The sequence below is a fragment of the Ailuropoda melanoleuca genome, chromosome 19 (genome assembly GCF_002007445.2).
Source record: "Ailuropoda melanoleuca isolate Jingjing chromosome 19, ASM200744v2, whole genome shotgun sequence".
In the NCBI taxonomy this organism is placed as follows: domain Eukaryota; kingdom Metazoa; phylum Chordata; class Mammalia; order Carnivora; family Ursidae; genus Ailuropoda; species Ailuropoda melanoleuca.
In genome coordinates, this window is record NC_048236.1 from 5,922,656 (window position 1) to 5,941,735 (window position 19,080).

General features: G+C 33.0%; 1 protein-coding gene across 2 annotated transcripts in view; it reads left to right on the top strand.

The window, feature by feature from the left end:
• CD2AP (CD2 associated protein) overlaps nucleotides 1–18,809 on the top strand; it is a 127,254-nt gene extending 108,445 nt beyond the window's left edge. Inside the window, exons 14-18 of one of the 2 annotated variants that reach the window (XM_011224683.3) lie at nucleotides 5,067–5,179; nucleotides 5,907–6,008; nucleotides 7,116–7,297; nucleotides 11,312–11,375; nucleotides 15,859–18,809. In XM_011224683.3, the coding sequence (XP_011222985.1) occupies nucleotides 5,067–5,179; nucleotides 5,907–6,008; nucleotides 7,116–7,297; nucleotides 11,312–11,375; nucleotides 15,859–15,900 (503 nt within the window). In that variant the 3' untranslated portion in view covers nucleotides 15,901–18,809. The remainder of the gene's footprint in view (nucleotides 1–5,066; nucleotides 5,180–5,906; nucleotides 6,009–7,115; nucleotides 7,298–11,311; nucleotides 11,376–15,858) is intronic. The other variant, XM_019799424.2, reaches the window with a different exon arrangement.
• The last annotated feature ends 271 nt before the right edge of the window (nucleotides 18,810–19,080 follow it).

A 19,080-nucleotide genomic window follows, 5' to 3' on the forward strand; every position in this document is an offset into this window, starting at 1 on the left:
GTAAGGTTATGAATTGTCCCATTTTCAGTGTTCCTGTGTCTGAGAGAATAGGGAGGCTCAAAGAGAGGGAGAGAAATGGGAAATAGCTTCACTGTGCAGCAGTCAAAACACACACAGCACTTACAAATTAAGTTAAACATCTTACATGGGTACAGTTCATTATGGTTGCAATAGTAACATCAAAGATCACTGATCACAGATCACCATAACAAGTATAATAGTAATGAAGAAGTTTGAAGTATTGTGGGAATTAACCAAAATGTGACACAGGGATATGCAATGCTGTTGCAAAAATGGCATCAATAGACTTGTTCATTGCAGGGTTGCCACCAGCCTTCAATTTGTAAAAAATGGAGTTATCTGCAAAGCGTGGTAAAATGAGATATGCCTGTAAGTTCTGGAAATGGTGTTCATATTAGATAGGAAATATTTACTGAGGACTGTTACATCCCATTAGTATTTTAGGCAAAAGTAGTAGCTAAGACAAAAGGCCTGACCGCTGATAGCATGTAGCTCATGCTCTGAACCTCAACTTGGGCTATTCTTCATTTCCGTTTTTTACTGGAATATTATGTGTTTAGTATTTGTAGTATAGAAGTGTTTAAAAAAGAGTTTAAACTCTTTTTTTTGAGATACTGACATATTTTAAAACACTGCGTTCTACATCAAATACAGCCTCAAATTTGGCATTAGGTTGAGGCATGATTTATATTTTTGATATAGTTCGAGGTTTCAAATATTTAAAATAGCATATGAACCTAGCCCTTTAACATGTTTCAGAAAGTTTAAAACATACACGAAAGTCTTCTTAGAGTCTTATTATTACATAAAATAATAATTTCAGGTGATGATATAGTAGCAAGCACATTGACTTTGTTATTAAAAATGTGGGTTTAAAATTATTAGCTCATTTATCATTGTCTTGGTTCTTAATCTGTTTTTGTACTTAAATGATAATTGAATGATCCAATATGTCTATGATACCTACTAGAATACCTGACATGGAAGATGTTATAAAATGTTATTTCCCTTCCTTTCCCTTCCTCTGTTGTTAATCTCATCGCATTCTGTTTGGGCTCTTCCCTATAAAGGATGTAAATTTCTGACACTATTCTCAGATATGATTATACTGTATATAAAGCCATTTATAAAATATTTTTAAAATAAATGTCCTTCAGTATATATTCTCCTATATAAGATAGTACTATAAATTGCATAGTTGTTCAGAACCCTGTTTTAATTTTTTTCCTCTCTTTTTCAAACACTTCATTAAAAATTGGTTTAGGATTGGTTTAGGATCATCTTACTGCTACTGCTGCTTAATTATAAAGTTTACATGGCCTAAGTGTTTCTAAAATCACAAGTTCTCTGGGGCATAAAGTTGGTTTGCACGTTAGTCTTAAAATACAAGATAGAAAATTTAGTGGTAACATACCTATTGCATTGAGAAAGCACAGCTGATGTGCTCTCGTAGTGTTACCGTATAGTATTTTGTCCTTCTTGATTGTTTTCTATGATAAATTCTTCTTGGGTTAAAAGGAAATTTTAGAGATACGTATTATTATTTGATCCCAAAGCATTCATTGTTAAATAGTGAAACATTCTTTGCTTTGTTTGATAGTTGATCTGTTTTTATTTGAATTATGTTTTCAATGTTTATTCATTTATTTCTTCCAGAAAGAATTTAAGGTGGAATTTTTCTAGTAAGATGCTTACCTATACAAAATGAGTCTATATCTAAACTAGGACACAAAAACAAAACAAAACACACCCAAAATGTAGAATATACCTGGAGAATAAGAGCAGAGATTAAAATTATTATTTTCTTGTAATAATTTTCTTGATAATATCTTTATAGAGTGTCATATAAGGCATAATTGAAGATTCATTTATGTATTATGTGATTAAAAACAAAACAAAACACACCCAAAATGTAGAATATACCTGGAGAATAAGAGCAGAGATTAAAATTATTATTTTCTTATAATAATTTTCTTGATAATATCTTTATAGAGTGTCATATAAGGCATAATTGAAGATTCATTTATGTATTATGTGATTTTAAATGTTGTGTAAGTTGTATTTTTATAGTGATACATTTTAAAATACCATTTGTCATGTTTTTCTTTTATTATATCGTAGAATTAAAATTGCCTCTTTCATTGTAATTACTATCATAAGCTGAAGACTAAAACTTGACTGAAAGGTAGTTTAATTTTAGTTATAACTGTATTAATGAGTTGTTAATATATTGATTTATTACTTTGACCTCTAATTTTTTACTAAAACATCCTTTTGAAGCTGTCTGGGTGTTCAGTGAGTAATTTAAAAAGGCTTTTTCCTACTTATGGTATACTGAAATTAATACTAATCATTTTTTCTTTTAAAAGACAAAATCTGAAATCTAATACACGTGTGAGTTTAGATAAGCTGCAGTAGGTATATGCTAAACATTGAAATGGTTCTGTTCATTCTACAACTGTTCCTTTTTCCTGCTTTGTAAAATAATTTTTTTGATTTAGTCTTTTTTCTAGACATTCCTATCCTTGACTTTTCTTTCCAGATTTTGTTTCCTAGCCTGTTTGCCATGTTTCCCTTCTTACGTGTCAGGAAATTATCCTACCTTTCTCCATTTTGGTAAGATGACGATTTATAAAAGAAATCAAAACAATATATTCCATATAAATAGGTGGTGCACATTGAGTTTTTTTTTTTTTTGTAATTGTACTAAAAGTGTAGATGTTTGTCTGTCTATTCTAACCCTTTTGGTTTTCCATTTGAAAATAAAATGAAATTTATGTTGGAAAATTTTTCCTGATTAGTTTAAGATAATTTTTGATAAAAGTTTTTTTTTTAATTGAAAACCGTAAAAGCCAGTTTGTTTTCTCCCAGAATTTGATATTTCATTTTGACTTTTTAAAATTCCATGTCTTCTTAAGCAATGTGTAGAAACGTAAATGGCTGGCAGAGTGGCAGTATAATTGCAAGAGTTAAGTAATTGTCATGCCTTTCATGCCATGTGTACAGTATAAATCCACTGCTATTACCCTTAGATAAATTTTAAATGTGTTCAAATATATCATGAGTCCAAAATGTGCACTGTTTTATTTTCCTAACCTGATGGCTTAAATGGAGGACCTGAGAGAGTTTTAGAATAGTAAAATTATTTGTCTTGGTGGTGTAGCCCAAAACTGGACATATGGAAGGCATTTTTACATGAGCATGGTCTATAATTTTATAAATCTACCTTTTATTTATCCTTTCCGTTTTATTTATCTTCATCCCTTCCTATGTTTTTCTGTTTGTTTCTTTTTCTTTCTGCAAGTTGCTTAAATATGCATTTGAAAATAATCTTCACAGGCCAAAATTATTGGATTGTACTTTTCAGGGTTTTTTTTATAGGTTGTCACTACACATTTATCAGTGTTAAAAGCAATTTTTAACCCTTCAAACTACAGCATATTTTTAACATTTTTTATAATAACTGATTTTCTTTACGAAATTTACAAATAAAATGAAATATTTAAAAATATATTTAAACCCAAGGTCTTTCATATTATATAATGCATTTTCCATTAAAGTCAGTATGTCTCATATTATGGTTTGTAATATTTTATAATTATAAACAATTATCAAAAGATTCAATACCAAAATTAAATTGACCACATTCAGTTGTCTGTTGTGATGTATTAGCCTGGTGAGTAGATGGCTAGATGTAAGATAGAATACAAAAAGTAATCCCAGAATGGGAGGATGGAAGAGAATTAACAGAGGTCAACAAATACTTAAAATTTTGTTATAAAACACATATTGCTGAACAGTGATACCTTTTCTTATGCCTTACCTTTGTGCCCTTTTACCCTTAACATTTTTTTCTAAATTGATTACTTTGAATATGAAAATTGATGAATAAGCTTTGAGGGCAGTAATAATAATAATTATCTTTAAATGTCTTTTTAGAAATAACAAATCACTGAGTTTGGATATCTAAATATTTGACAGAAAGCATTATAAACATCTAGACAATGGGAATGTGCAGAATTAATTCTGTATCTGGAAGACTAAACCAAAGATATCTGCTGCCATATCGAGTATCTCAACTGTGATTAACATCCCCTAGTTTGGAATCTGGGCTAAAGGAAGATTGTATTGACAATTGAAGTGTCTGGAGTTATCCTTAGGATTCTTGTATCACTTACAGATTTCTAGGTTTCAAAATTAAAAATCACCTCTTTCAGCAAGGTTTTCTGAATCCTCTAGAAAAAGGGAAGCTATTATGTGCCATTGTTTCAGAGATGCAAATTACGTAGATTTTTTTTTAAACCCAAGTTTTTGGATCAAAGGTCAACCAGCCTTTGATGGTGGGAAAACAAGTGAATGATCTTTGTAGTGTTTTTCCTTGATATCCTGTTTGCCTTAAATTTATAACTATTTTATAGTTCGTAAATATGCTGATGTCTATGCAAAAGTGCAGTGAACTATGAACAGTTTGAGTCCCAGCTACAAAACACTGTGTGTGGGTGTGTGTACATATACACACCCACACACACATACATAAAAATCCATTAAATTTCACCTTACAGTTGGAAAGCATCAGGGTCCCACATATAGTTGAGTTCTTAAAATTTGAATATCAGGATACTACTTGAAATTTAAAACATTTTATGTGTTAATTTTCTGATATATTGTAATTAATCATGAGTTGAAGAAGTAGATCAACCATTTTTACAAGCAAGAATTTAAGATGACAATTTTTTTATGATACCATGATTTTTGGTTCAGATTTGTATTTTTCAATAAGAACTTCTGTTGAGGTCTAACTCTATTAGAAACATGAACTTTCTGTTGTTAGTAAAGTCTTATGCTATAAAATGTATCAGGTAAAGAGGATGTTTGTTTTTAAGGGTGAGTGTTGTTTTCCAAATGCATATGAAAAGCACAGGTTAACTTGTGAGTCCTAGTGGTACTTTTTAATGTATAGTTTGTTAGAAATCCAGAAACGTTCTTTTTTACCTTTTAAAATGTACAGTTATCTCTTAGTAGATATGTTTAATTTTATTCTCCAGATCTTGTAAATTTTGATGAAATAGCTTCCTCAGAAAACTTGCTACATCTCACTGCAAATAGACCGAAGATGCCTGGAAGAAGGTTGCCTGGCCGCTTCAATGGTGGACATTCTGTGAGTCATACTGTTCAAAAACACAGAGAATTTAGCAAATCCAGAGTTCTTCTGAAGATAGGAATGAGGGAGGATTTATAACTCCACCGAAGTTTAAAAATCAGGAAGATAGCTGTTATACTCAAGTGGCAAATAGTTGGTTATATTTAAGGAGAGAATGGGGTCATGTTCATTCAGAGAGGGTTGCAGTAGAAGGTTACAGAATCAGAAATAAAGAGCTGTCCTGAGACCATAACCACAGAGCACAGGGTGAAAAGGGGTCAGTGTATCTGTGTAATCTACCCATCTCACAACAATAATTAGAATTGAGTGGTACGTATTCACTTTAGGAAAGAACAAGAACATTCTTTTCCTCTGAAGTCATGGGTTTTTTTATAGTACTAATGCTGGTATCTAAACGTGTAGCTTCTTTCTATGCTTTCCATAGACTGCCTGAAATGCCGGTAGTATTTTATTATTAACATATTAGCCCTTGAGCGCCACGGTGCTTTTAAATTACCAAAGTAGAGAAAATTTTCATTGCTACGAAGCAGGCTATTTTTACCTTCCAGATATGCAAGTGTGTTATTCAGCTTGAAATTATGTAATATCCTGTTAACAATAATGGAATATCTGGAACAGTAGCTGCTGAAAACAGTGATAAAAGTTACTTAGTGTATTATCCAAATGTTTATTGCCTTTTCCTTCTTTGGTATTTTCTGTTTCTTGATTTAAAAAAATCATTTAGCCAACTCAAAGCCCAGAAAAAATCTTGAAGTTACCAAAAGAAGATGATAGTGCCAACTTAAAGCCGTCTGAATTTAAAAAGGATTCATGCTACTCTCCAAAGGTGAGGGGCATTGTGGCCTAAGATTTGTATAATTTGTAGGATTCTTTGTGAACACCAAAATTGTGGAATTTAAAGTGTCTTCTAAAAATGATTTCTTCTGCCAAGAAATAAAAAATTTCCTGCTAAAAAATTGAGTTACTAAAGTCACACTGTCCTCTGTAGGTCATTTTTTAAAAGAGCTTATTTTAAATGGGTAGTATAAATGTTATGCATTTCATATTTTTTAAGGCCTAGATCTCATTTTCCCACTAAACATACACTCTTTAGGCCAGAAGCCATCATTCGTTTACTCCTCACCTAGCTTAGTGTTTGGCACCATAATAAGCATTGAATGTATACTGGAATGAATGGCAGTATACATAGATTCTTCCGTTTATTACATGGTGTTAAGACTCTTCTAAACTCTTGCTATTTTTATTTAAGATAGTATCATCACAACCTATACACATCTCATATTTAAGAAATTCATGTTTCCTTTTCAGATTCATTCCAAGGGCATTTGGGTGCTATTCCAGTTTATCAGAACACTTAATCTGATTCTCTCAACTTGTCAACAGTTGGTTGAAATTTTACTTCTTGTTATTTTAGAGAAATAGTAATAAAAGTGAAACAGTATTTAGTAAAATAGTGAAATAGTATTATTTAGTGAAATAGTGAAATAGAAAGGGCATCAGGCCATAGATTCATTTTAATGCCTCTTCCATGGACTTACTCAATTCTTCATAATTACTTTTAAATGAAACTCTCTGGATATTTTAAATAATGACTATTTAATGTGGAGGGTCAAAGCAGCACTTTAATAGTGCTGATATAGTCTTGCCTCTAGATGCTCCACTCAGCAAACCATTCATAAGATAAATAGGTTTTTCTCCCCCCCCCTTTTTTTTATTATTAATAAATCCTTTGACATTTCTCACATAAACTCCTAGTGACTGCAAGTTTATTCTTTAGTTGTTTGGTGGTTTTACCAGTTGTGAATATCAAACTGCTTTTTGAATTTCCAAAGTCACCATTTATCTTGAAGTATTATTTTAATTATCTCTTGCTGTAAAATTTTTTGAACTTAAATATAAATACAAATAAGAAAATTTTCTATTACGTTTTCAGCCATCTGTGTACCTTTCAACACCTCCAAGTGCTTCTAAACCAAATACAGCTGCTTTTATAACTCCATTAGAAATCAAAGCTAAACTAGAATCAGATGATGGGAAAAAAAATCCCTTGGATGAACTTAGAGCTCAGATTATTGAATTGCTGTACATTGTAGAAGCGCTGAAAAAGGATCACGGGTAAGTAGCCCTTGTTTCCTTCTTTGGAAACTACTCAACACATATGCAAAGAATTCTTTCAAATTCTGTGAAGTAGAGATGTAATCTGCCAGATTTCTGGTATAAACAAGTGTATTTCCAAAGAGATTTTCATTAATAGTGCTTCTCTCCTCTCTGCAAAAAACTTGAATTAGAAAACTTGTTCTCATAGTCTTGGTATGGAAAAGGTATATATATACCTATAATTTAAATTTTCTGGTCAAATACAGGGGTTAATTAGTCTTAAAAATACTAGGAAAAGTCATACTGTATTTCAGATCTGGAGTGTATCTATATGTATATTTACTTTTCAGAGGGACTGGATCACTGTCTCTGTTAGCGTTCAGATTGGTATGTAAATAAAACCAAGGGGTTGGGAATAGGTGATCTCTAAGGCTGTTCTCTTACTTCTGAAACTTTTCAGTAATAGTATATGGTGAGATCCTAAGGGAAAGTTAGGGACTTTTTAGAGCGAAAACAAATGTAAAAACAGGTCACCTACTATAGCCCCCCTCTCTTCTTTTAACTGAAGAAGTAAGTAAAATAAGGTAAAATAGTAAAACTATTTACCTAGATCATACAGTTCTGAAAAGGCAGAGCTAGAACTGAAATCATATTTTCTGTTGGTTTAGAGATATTTTTCTAGAACCGCTATTATTTGAGCTTTAAAACGTGTGTGTGTGTGTATACATTTATAAAATAAAACTTGTTAACATTTTAAACATAGTCCTACAAAGGCCCAATAGGTAAAACAGGTCAAAGATCAGCTAATCCAGCTGCACCAAGGGTGAGGGTTCAGGTGCTCTTCCCCTAGCTCAGCTTCCCCTGTGCCTCTAAAAGTATTTGTTGGTGTATGGAATCTGGTGTAAAAATCATTGCCAGAAACCATGTTACCTCGGAGCTGAATGTACCATTTCTCCCCCAGTTCTCAGTTGGCATTGGATTCTTTATTAAAAACGATATTGAGGTGTGCCTGGGTGGCTCAGTCGATAAGGTGTCCAAAACTCTTGGTTTCAGCTAAGGTCCATGTCCAGCTCCGCACTCATCGGGGTGTCCACTTGAGATTCCTCCTCTGCCCCTTCCGCATGTGTGCTCGCTCTCTCTCTCAAATAAATAAGTAAATCTTAAAAAAAAAAAAAAAAAAACCAGACCCGGTACTGAGATTAACGTTTGGTGTATTTGTAGTTGCAGAGCACTTTTATAAACATCTCTTAGATAGAACCAAAAAAATTATCTTGAGGGGCGCCTGGGTGGCACAGCGGTTAAGCGTCTGCCTTCGGCTCAGGGCGTGATCCCGGCGTTATGGGGTCGCCCCACATCAGGCTCCTCTGCTATGAGCCTGCTTCTTCCTCTCCCACTCCCCCTGCTTGTGTTCCCTCTCTCGCTGGCTGTCTCTATCTCTGTCGAATAAATAAATAAAATCTTTAAAAAAAAATATCTTGAATGACTACTTAAAAAGTACATTTGCTCGTGTGTGTGTGTGTATATATTTAGACATAGATATCTATATCTATATATATATGCATGTATATGAAGAGAGAGAGTTTTTAATTTGATGTATGANGGGTCTTTTTCCTTCAGTTTATCAGTCTGAGTCCTGCGGATTTTTTTTTTTTTAACAGATTCCGCAATATACACATTATAAACTGTAAGTTCATTCATCTAGTATTTATTGAGCACCATCCATGTGTGAGTTAGAGAACTCTCCTAATTTGATTTTGACATTTGACATTTTTGGTACCAAGTCTATTTTTAATGAACTGATAATTACATTTATAGATTGCCTGTAGGTGTTCTTAAAGTAGCTGTAGGATGAATAAAATATTTATGATTTATATATATTTTATTTTATTTTATTTTATTTTAAAGATTTTATTCATTTATTCGACAGAGATAGAGACAGCCAGCGAGAGAGGGAACACAAGCAGGGGGAGTGGGAGAGGAAGAAGCAGGCTCCTAGCGGAGGAGCCTGATGTGGGGCTCGATCCCATAACACCGGGATCATGCCCTGAGCCGAAGGCAGACGCTTAACCGCTGTGCCACCCAGGCACCCCTATATATGTTTTAAAACATATATATCAGATATTTTAGAAGTCTTTCCAAAGGGTCTTTTCTAAGTCTTATTTCCTCTGGCAAATGAAATGGATGGCAGATTTTTTAATCTGAAAAATAAGAGCATCGCAGGAGGATGGATAAACCACTGGTATGTTGATAAAACGAAATGCTATATACAGGCACAGCAATAAAAAATAAATGGATTGTGGTACATGTGTCAACACGAATCAATCTGAAAAAATGTTGAGGGTGGGGAAAGCAAGTCAGAGACATGCATACAGTATTATTTCATTTACATGAAGCTTGAAAAGCATTAGAACCAAATAGTAAATGTGTTGTTTCAAGATATATTTGTATATGTGGTAAGAAAAGAAGACATAAAGGCTGTAGAACTTTTCCTATGAAGGAGAGAGGAAAATAGGATTGTGGGTCTCTCTGAGTATCAGACATATTGGTAATAATTGATTTCTTGAGCTGACTTGGAATTCTTAGGTCTTTAAATTATTTTTTCTTTATAGCCTACAAATAACTAGTCTTTATGCATTCAGTATTAGAATCTAAAATGTTTGGAACAAATCACTAAAAAAATTGAAGGATATTGACAGAATGATTGACAGAGAAATATATTAGTAATCTGTTTCTTTAGTTGTAAAGTTATAGAACAAGAGATATAGGTTGATCTGCTCCTGTAAAAAGAAAACAATGTTACATAAAAATTTTATATTCACAGATGTGTTTTTAAAAATAATAAAAATGTGATAAACAGTGGAATAAATATTTTAATAATAGATCCTCATTTAGATATAATTTAAATGTATAATAAACCCAGAATAATAGAATAATTAGAAAAAGGAAGAGTTATTTAATTTAGTGGTAACATTTTGGAAATACAAAGTTAATATTTTAGCACAGTTTCTATCCTATACCAAAATAAACTCTAGATAAATTGACTTAAATATTTAAATTATAATTTAAATTGAAACAATAGAACATGAGAGTTTTATAATTATTAAAACCACAGAAGAAACTAGTTTTGAAACTATAGAATTTAAAAGTTCTTTCTTTCTCATATATTCTTTCTTCCTGAGCATTTTCATTTGGTTTTTCAAGCTATTATTTCTATAATACTCTTGAAGAGAATTTCCTAGCATATGTCAGAAGGCTATGAAAATGTCCCTACTTTTTGATTTAGAAATTGATATACTGGTATAATTGTGATGTTAAATAAAATTCCTATTTTTTCCATCTCTTTCCCAAAAAGCAACTAACCAAAAAACCTGGATATTTGAGTGTCAACAATTATCAGAAATATGATAATTTTAGCAGCATGGAAATATTTTAAAATACTTTGTGTAAAGACACAATATGGAATATATACTTTCAGCTGTGGAGGGAAGATGACTGACTATATAAAAAAGATAGGCGGGAACACAGAAAAATGAAAACATGAGATAAGGAGAAAGGATTGTTGGCTAAAATTTTGTTTATTGGTTTGGTAATTTTAATGTAATGTTTAATTTTAAAAAATATATATAGAGAAATGTAAAGTCTTAGGTAATCCTGTTAAATAATTGACCTTGTACTGTGACATGTTTTGACATTACCAAGTTGTTTGGGCTTTAGAGTGTCCAGCCTGGGAAATGCATGATAAATGAATATGGAAAATTGCTTGTAAAGGCCAGTTATTATTTCTTTATTTTATCATGAGCTGCTTTCTCTATTCACTTAAAAATCTCTCTATCAGATAGGTTTGCCATGGTATTGCTGAGGTTTTTTTAACTGTTGTATTGAACCGTTCCATTAGTGAATTTGAAATTTTTCTTAATCGATATGGCTATTTTCTTTAAAAAGTTTTCCCCATGCTTTGGTATATCCTGTTAACATTAGTCAAATATATTGTTTAAATGAAAGACTTAACAGTAATAAATAGTTTGTTTTTAGGAAAGAACTGGAAAAACTACGAAAGGATTTGGAAGAGGAGAAGGCAATGAGAAGTAATCTAGAGGTAATTCATTTCTCCTAACATTAAGATTGTAGTCAGCATAAACTAGGTATGTTTTTCCATCTCAGCTAGGTGATTGGTTTCACTACATATTATGCTATCCTACTTAAATTGGACACTCCCTGCTGGTTGATAGGCATTTAATTAATCTCTTGTTGACTCCCTGTCACATTCTGTTCATTCACGCCGCAGATATTTTTGAGCTCTAGCTGTCTTAGGCAGTGTGCGAGAGGATCATACATAACCACAAACGTGGTTCTGGCCTCCGAAGAGTGTGTGGTTGTAGATCTTTTGCACTCTTGCTTTCTTGAACTATTTCTTTTTTTTCCACAGTAAAACTATTTTCTTTTTAATTCTGGGTTGGTTTTTTTGTTTGTTTGTTTTGTTTTGTTTTTTTGCCTGGAGGCCAGGGGGGTGGGTGGGGATGGCTGTCGGTTTGTGGACTTGATTTCTCACTGAGTATTTACTTCATTAACCGTAATGTCATCATCTTCACTCTTTCCTGATGACTGACAAGTTCACTTTTTTTATCTTAAGCTTTTTTTTTCATCTGCGCTTAACTTTGGTCTTCATTTATATTCTTACTTTCTGCATATTTCGGAGAAAGTGTATTCTGCCTTTTTTCAGAGGCTCTTCCCATCCTGTACTTAAGTATTTCATTTGCCTCCCTATTTTTACCTTGCCTTATTGCTTACCCTATTTCTCTTGTTAGCATTGTGAAACAGAAAAGAACATGGGACTTGGTAAAAAAACAAAAACCTTGAGCCCCTCTTCTGACTTATACTGGTGACTTCATTTCTAAACTATGTGTCAGTTAGGCTTGGCACCTTCTGTACGTTATTTCAGTGGACACATAACAACTTGTAAGGATTATTATTCCTCTTTTAAGGATGAGGAAACTAGGGTTTAGAGTGATTAAATCAGCAGTGGAGCTGAAATTTTTAACAGAAACAGCCAGACTTCAGAAACAGCTCTCAGGGATTAAGTTACACTGAACTTGAGGAAGTCACTTAACCGCTGTTTAGCTTTAGTTGCTGAGATAATACATGTGAAGGTCTTTGGTAAATTATCAAAACTCCATTTTTACTCTTACATCTGACATATCCCTTTTATTGGCACTTTCCCTTTTTCCATGAAAATACTCAATTTTCCCTCTTTGTCAAAAAACCAAAGCCTCCTTTCAAGTTCAGCTGCCCCCTTGATCTACTGTAGTTTTTCACTTTTCATTTACTGCAAAATAAACAACCGAAAAAAATGTGCATTTGTGGTCTCTAATTCTTCACATTTATTAATTTATAAAGATTTTATTTATTTATTGGACAGAGAGAGACAGCGAGAGAGGGAACACAAGCAGGGGGTGTGGGAGAGGAAGAAGCAGGCTCCCGGTGAAGCAGGGAGCCCGATGCAGGGCTTGATCCCAGGACCCTGGGATCACACCCTGAGGTGAAAGCAGACGCTTAATGACTGAGCCACCCAGGCGCCCCTAATTCTTCACCTTTAATTCAGTCATAGCCTATTACATTTTAGGTTTACTGAGAGTAACTCCGATGTCTCTCCAGTGTCTACAGCATTTCGCATTTTTAAATCCATTGCCACTTTTTCTGTCCTGGTTTATGTGATCCTGCATTCTTTTGTTTCAGTCCACTTTTCAGTCTCCTCTTCCTTTCTCTAAGGGAAATGTTCCTTCAGAACTGCCCTTGGCGCTCCTATCGCATCTGCTCACTCTTTTCCGCAAGCATCGAGGTTAGCTCTCATGCCTCTCCCATCTGAATCTAATTCCTCTTTTCCCAGCTTCTGTCCTGTTTCCAGCTGCTCGTCTCCCTGGCTGTTCCACTATGATCTTAGAACTAGCATGTCCCCTTTTACGTTTATCATGTTCCTTTCCTGCCGTTCTGAGTTTCTGTTTCTGTTGATCATTTCATTGCCTTTCAAGTCTTACCGACGTGGTACTTCCATTCTAGTTCCGTTCACATTCAGGCCTGTTAGCTTTACTCCCTCACCTTTATCTCTTTTTTCCTAATATTTCTGTCCTTTTCCCATGCTCTTTATCTTCTGTTTAGCTGTTTTAAGTTTTTCTCATTCTTATCTCAAATTAATCTTTCTTTACCTAGTATTTTCAAGAACATTCTGTTACGTGCTGAATAAAGTTCACACTTCTCAACATGTGAGGTCTTCTATGTCTTGGTCCTTAAAGTTTGTCTTTCTTTTCTTGCTTGCTGATTCTCAGTTGTCCCTCAGAGTTAAGTCATCTGAGTGTTTGCTCTTACTGTATTTTCTTGGATTTTCCTTTTATTTCATCTTCTCGTGCGTAAGTTCTACAGATTCTCAGAGCTTACCTCATTAAGTTAGTACCCATCTTCCTCTGATTTAAAAGTAATTTTCTTTTCTTCCAAATTCATGTCCTTTGTTTTGAAAAAGATAGAAAGTAATAATTTTCTGTCGCATCACTGTGACATTATAGACTTATTTTGCCCATCTTCTAGACTGTAAGACTGTTTGAGGGTGTATCTGTCCTATCTTCGTCCATCCATAGCTCCAAGCAAAGTGCTAGATACAAATTAGATAGTGAATAAATTTTTGTCAAATGAAAAGAATACATATTAAAAATGTCTTAAATTCCCACTGTGTAGCACAGTAGAAATCAGAAATTAAAAACAAGTTTCTTGATTTTTATTCCTCGTATTTCCTACGTACACATCTTCATATATGAAAATAAGGTGATATAAGCAAGAGGAACTAATACAGTGTTAAATTTCTATTTTTGATTTAATTTCATAAAAATTGTGACTAGTCAAATGAATTATTTCATTTTTGAAGAATTTCATTTGATTCAGTTTTTTAGCAAAATCAGCTATTACTTAGCCTCGCACTGATTTGTGTTAGAATTCTTTTTGCCTTATGGGGAAAGTTTGACCCATGTATTATAAAAGCACACTTAATAAGACAGAGTTTTAAGATCACACATTGAAAGCAGACATTATATTTCCCTAAAGATTAAAAGCAGTCCTTTGAACAATGAAGTTAACATACCATATTAAATTATACTGAGGAACGATAAAAGGACTAAAGGTGAACAATGAACATGAAAGTGCTAGAAGAGAAACTCTAGCAATGAAAATATTTGCTCGATATCTAAATTTATGTGACAGCAGTCTATAAGGAGTATTACTGATTGAGTGCAGGGTTATTCTTTCTGCCCCTACTCCTTCTTTCACCAGTGTTTTTTTTTCCTCCTCCTGTTTTCTTTCCATCCTTGCTTATTAAAATTGGTACAGTTGGTTCATGTATCTTTGGAATAGAAATGATAATAGCACATCATGCTAAAGATTAAAGGTGTTTTGTCTCAGTCCAGGCTGAAGACTGAGACTTGTCCCAAACCAGTGCTGTTTAAATGTTAATAATCATATTAGTGGAAGATTAATATCAGGAAAGATCCTAAAATTAACAAACCATACTCGAATGGTTAAAATCCCTGAGGAGGTTGTGAACATACTGAAATTATACATTTTGACTGTGGCAAAGTGCTTATCATTTAATAATGAATTATTTGTCAGAGGTTAGCTGTAGCATGTATTATTTGTATGCAGTGTTGAGGACAGGGATAATGGTATCAGGAGAAGGTAAAGCCTAAATATCTCCACATGCAGGGAAAGGTCAGAGATCATCGAAGCCTTACATAATTGGGAAGAGTAGAAAACTGGGCTTTAGAGCCTTGGCCCCAACCAGTGCCGGTTCTGTGCGACTCGCTAGCGTGGAGCCCCCGGTGTGGTGTGTAATATCGTGTCAGCTTCACGATTTGTAACACGTCGGAGTTAACCGTACTTACCGTGAACACGTATGGAATTTTCCTAATTCTCTTATGTTTCTTAAATTGTGAATTCCTGTTAAGTGAAGAATGTCTTCTGCCTAAAGGTGGAAATATTTCCAGCATATTGACTGAATCTTAGATATATTCCTGGGTTTTAAAAAGAACTTGGTCTAGAACATAACTGTTTATAGATGAGGAAATTTGAGACCAAGTGAGGTTAAGGGATTTGCCAATTTCACATAGGTAGTAAGTGAAAAACATAGGACTAAACTGGTCCTTTATTATTATTATTATTTTTACAGTTCTGTACTGCCTCCCTTTTGTTTAATTACAGGTACTTGTACGTTTCTTAACTTGGTTTCAGGGATTCTCTCGTTCTTTGGAGGGCTGATTTTTCTTACAGCATTTTTTCACATACTCCCATTACTTAATATTGTTCGGGCTGAAACAACTGTGGTTGCTGTGTTGGTTGTCTCCTGCCATTTAGGAACTTGTATTGTGATGTGTTCTTCTGTTAAACTTTTCCTATATTGATGACACCATTGGAAATTGGATTTTAGAATGGAAATCAAAATCTAGAGTTTTCAAAGTATGATTGGATCTTAAAGACATAGGATAAAATAAAAAAAATGTGTCTAAAGATATTTTATCTGTTTTCAACTTATGTTTATATCTTAGGTGGAAATAGAGAAGCTGAAAAAAGCAGTCCTGTCTTCTTGAAATGGCATGGCCTCTGTTCTTAAGGTTCCAGGGATTCAGAAGCAACACTATGAACTTCAACTGACTTGTTACTTAACAATAACAAATGCTGTTGTCCTGATAAAGAAGTACGAGTATTTGAACTATAATCTATAGAAAAGTAGGGAAAGGGTGGATTTTTTTTATATATATATATTGTTTTGCCAATATGAAAAAAAAGAGGCCTTATTTCTTATGTGCTGGAATTGCAAACTTTTTTTTTTTTTAGTTTGCTTGAAAATACTACTGAATCTGTATAAAAAGGAAAGAAAGTTGACAATAGTTTTTTTATTGAAACTTGTAGTATTATTTTTAAAGAGATCTATACTATAAATATGGTGATATCTTTACAAATAATCTGTAAAATATACTATTTGAGAGGGACAAATTAGCTTTATAGTAAATATAGCCACTACTTTTCCCATAATACTTAAGGGATATAAACTTTGTATATATATATATTTTTTACTTTTAGCTTCTTACCCAGGATTACACTGTTGTGCCTGTTTGTTTGCAGTGCTGTTTATACTCTGGGTGATGAAATAGGAGTTTCCTAGCTATAAACCAGATTATTCACCCAAGCATATAGTAATAACTAATGAAACAATCAAAATAATTTCTTCAACTTTTAGAATATTTTATATTGCTTGCACTATAGGATTCATAAAAGGAATTTAGTTAAAATGTATTGGATTGTTAACTATATTTGGGAAAATATGAGCTATATTTTAAATTCATTAGACCTGAGGAACTAAAAATAAAAATGTCAATTTAACCCCTAACTTGTGCCTACAAACTACAGCACATATGATATGCAAACACCAGCCTTATTGCTGTACTTTTCTGCTTATTTTACAGGCTCAGTTATTACTCATTCTTCATGCTCCCTCTGATTTTTAATAATGGTAATATGAGGAGAACATTGAGAACCTCAGTGTGAGGTTTCCTACTTTGACAAATTATCATTATGTAAATACTCAGGTTTTGCAATGTGTGATTTCCCTAAAAGACCAAACTAACTGGTGCAGATATTTTAGGCTGTCATTTAGGTACCAGAGTGTTAGTATATCATAAAACATAACAGTACAGCTTATTTAAAACCAAATACAGTTGACCATATTCAAAATGCATTTTCACAGGATGGATGAATTAGTAGTTTCTTCAGAGTCACTTATGAACAGTTGAACGTTTTAAAATATTATATCTATAGATAAAATGTCTTAAAATATGTGGATTTATATTGAAAATAGAAAAATTGACTTTTCATTTAAAAAAATTAGATTTTAAGCTTTATTATAGCAAAGACTTTCAGATTTTGAGTACCACCTATCATGCTTCCATTTTGTGTAATTTTAAATGACCAAACCGATGTTTTCCCTCTAAGTTTTAATCTATACATACCAAAATCTTGTGTTAAAGAAAGTTTGCCATGTTGTCTCACATAAAAGAGAATTGAAGTAGAATATAATAGAAATTCCAGGAATTACTTAATGTTAAATTCACAACTTACATTAGTGCTTTTGGGGAAACCTGATTGTGCATTGAGTATGTACATTTTAACTCTTTAAAGCCCTTGGGCTTTTCTGATGAGGTCACTACTGAACGAAATTGTTTGCTCCTAATGTTTTTAAATGACTTGTTGAATGATTTCCTTCTTGCTAAAAAAATTAGATTTTATTTTGTTTTAATGAAAGTCCGTAGGTAGAAATAAAAACATTGTATCTTAGAAATCATTCTCCAGCTTTCTGACTGGAACATCTATTAAGTGACCCCCTCCTCACCCTGGTAATGGGGTGAGGGAAGTTTCCAGCAGATTTCAGGCTATTCTTAAATTTTCTTGGTCATTTTCTCACTAGTGCGTAAAATGAAGATGGTCATGAATGCTGACATACATTTAAAGTGTCTGCTTTGTATACTCCTGTCAGAATAGAAATTAAAGTACTCTGTCTCTATTAGAAAATTAAAGTATTGTGGCTGTATTTTTCTGCCCTTGATCAAAAAGTGAAGTTCTTAAAGCCAAACTCAAAGGGAAAAAATGATTACTTCAATCTAGCAGTTTACCAGTGTTTGCTCTTGATATGGGAATTTTATTATTTTTGTTCATGAAGTTCATATCACAAAATGGTAAATAATGATAATAGCCTTTATTTGGGGATAAATCATTGTTTTTTCTATGAGTGAGTATAAATGACAGACTAGAGATGAACAGCATGGAATCTGTCGTTGCCAAATTATTAGTGAATGTATTTTTCGGGTTTGCTGTTCTTTGAAACACATAATATTACTAATTTTCCTACTTGTATTTCAATATTGGAAGTATTGTATGTGTGTGCTTGTGTGTGACCACTAAGCTTTAGTGGTTGGTCTTACTATAAAGCTGTTACCTCTTCACAAAATTTAAGTCTGAAGATAGGAAGAGAATGGGGGTTCTCTTTTTTATGCTTTACTGTGATCACAGGAAAAAAAAAACCCAAGTACTCTCTTGAGTTGTTGGTAAACATTTTATTCTTACTTTTAAACTTGAAATTTATGAACAGAATAAGACAATCAGTTAAAATCAGAAATGAGAAGCGTTAAAAATTTAATGGCCTTGTTTTGCAGTAGCAATAAAATGACCAAGTGCAATGACTTGATTTAATAAAAATCATCTTTTAAAAGTTGCTGCTATGAATATTTTTAGCCATAAAATTTTAACCTTGTTTTAGCCTGACTTGCCTTCAGTAGCTATTATGTAATGGAGTTGGTGTTGCGGTATTCTAACATTCCAAAAAAATAAAAATAATATATATGTGGGGAAACTAAAATAGTATACTTCACTGACTTGTTTACAGGTGCTGTAAAAAAGCATGCTTCTCCCTCAAAAAGAAAAACAATAAAGAATAGTATCGCCAGTTGTGTTGGTCTTCAGTAGTTATTTTTCATTAACATCAGCATGTATTTATTGCAAAGTATGATGAAAACTCTATTACTTTGAGTTTTCCAAATAAGGGAAACAATGTAAATAGTAAAATGAAAGCATTAAAAGTTCTAGACCTATGTGACTTACTGAACCTTTATGGGTCTGTTTTTCCCCTGGAACTGTGACATGATCATTTCTACCTCACAGGTGTATTGGGATAATTTGAAGTGACTTACATAAAGTATGTTACAGAATACTTGTTG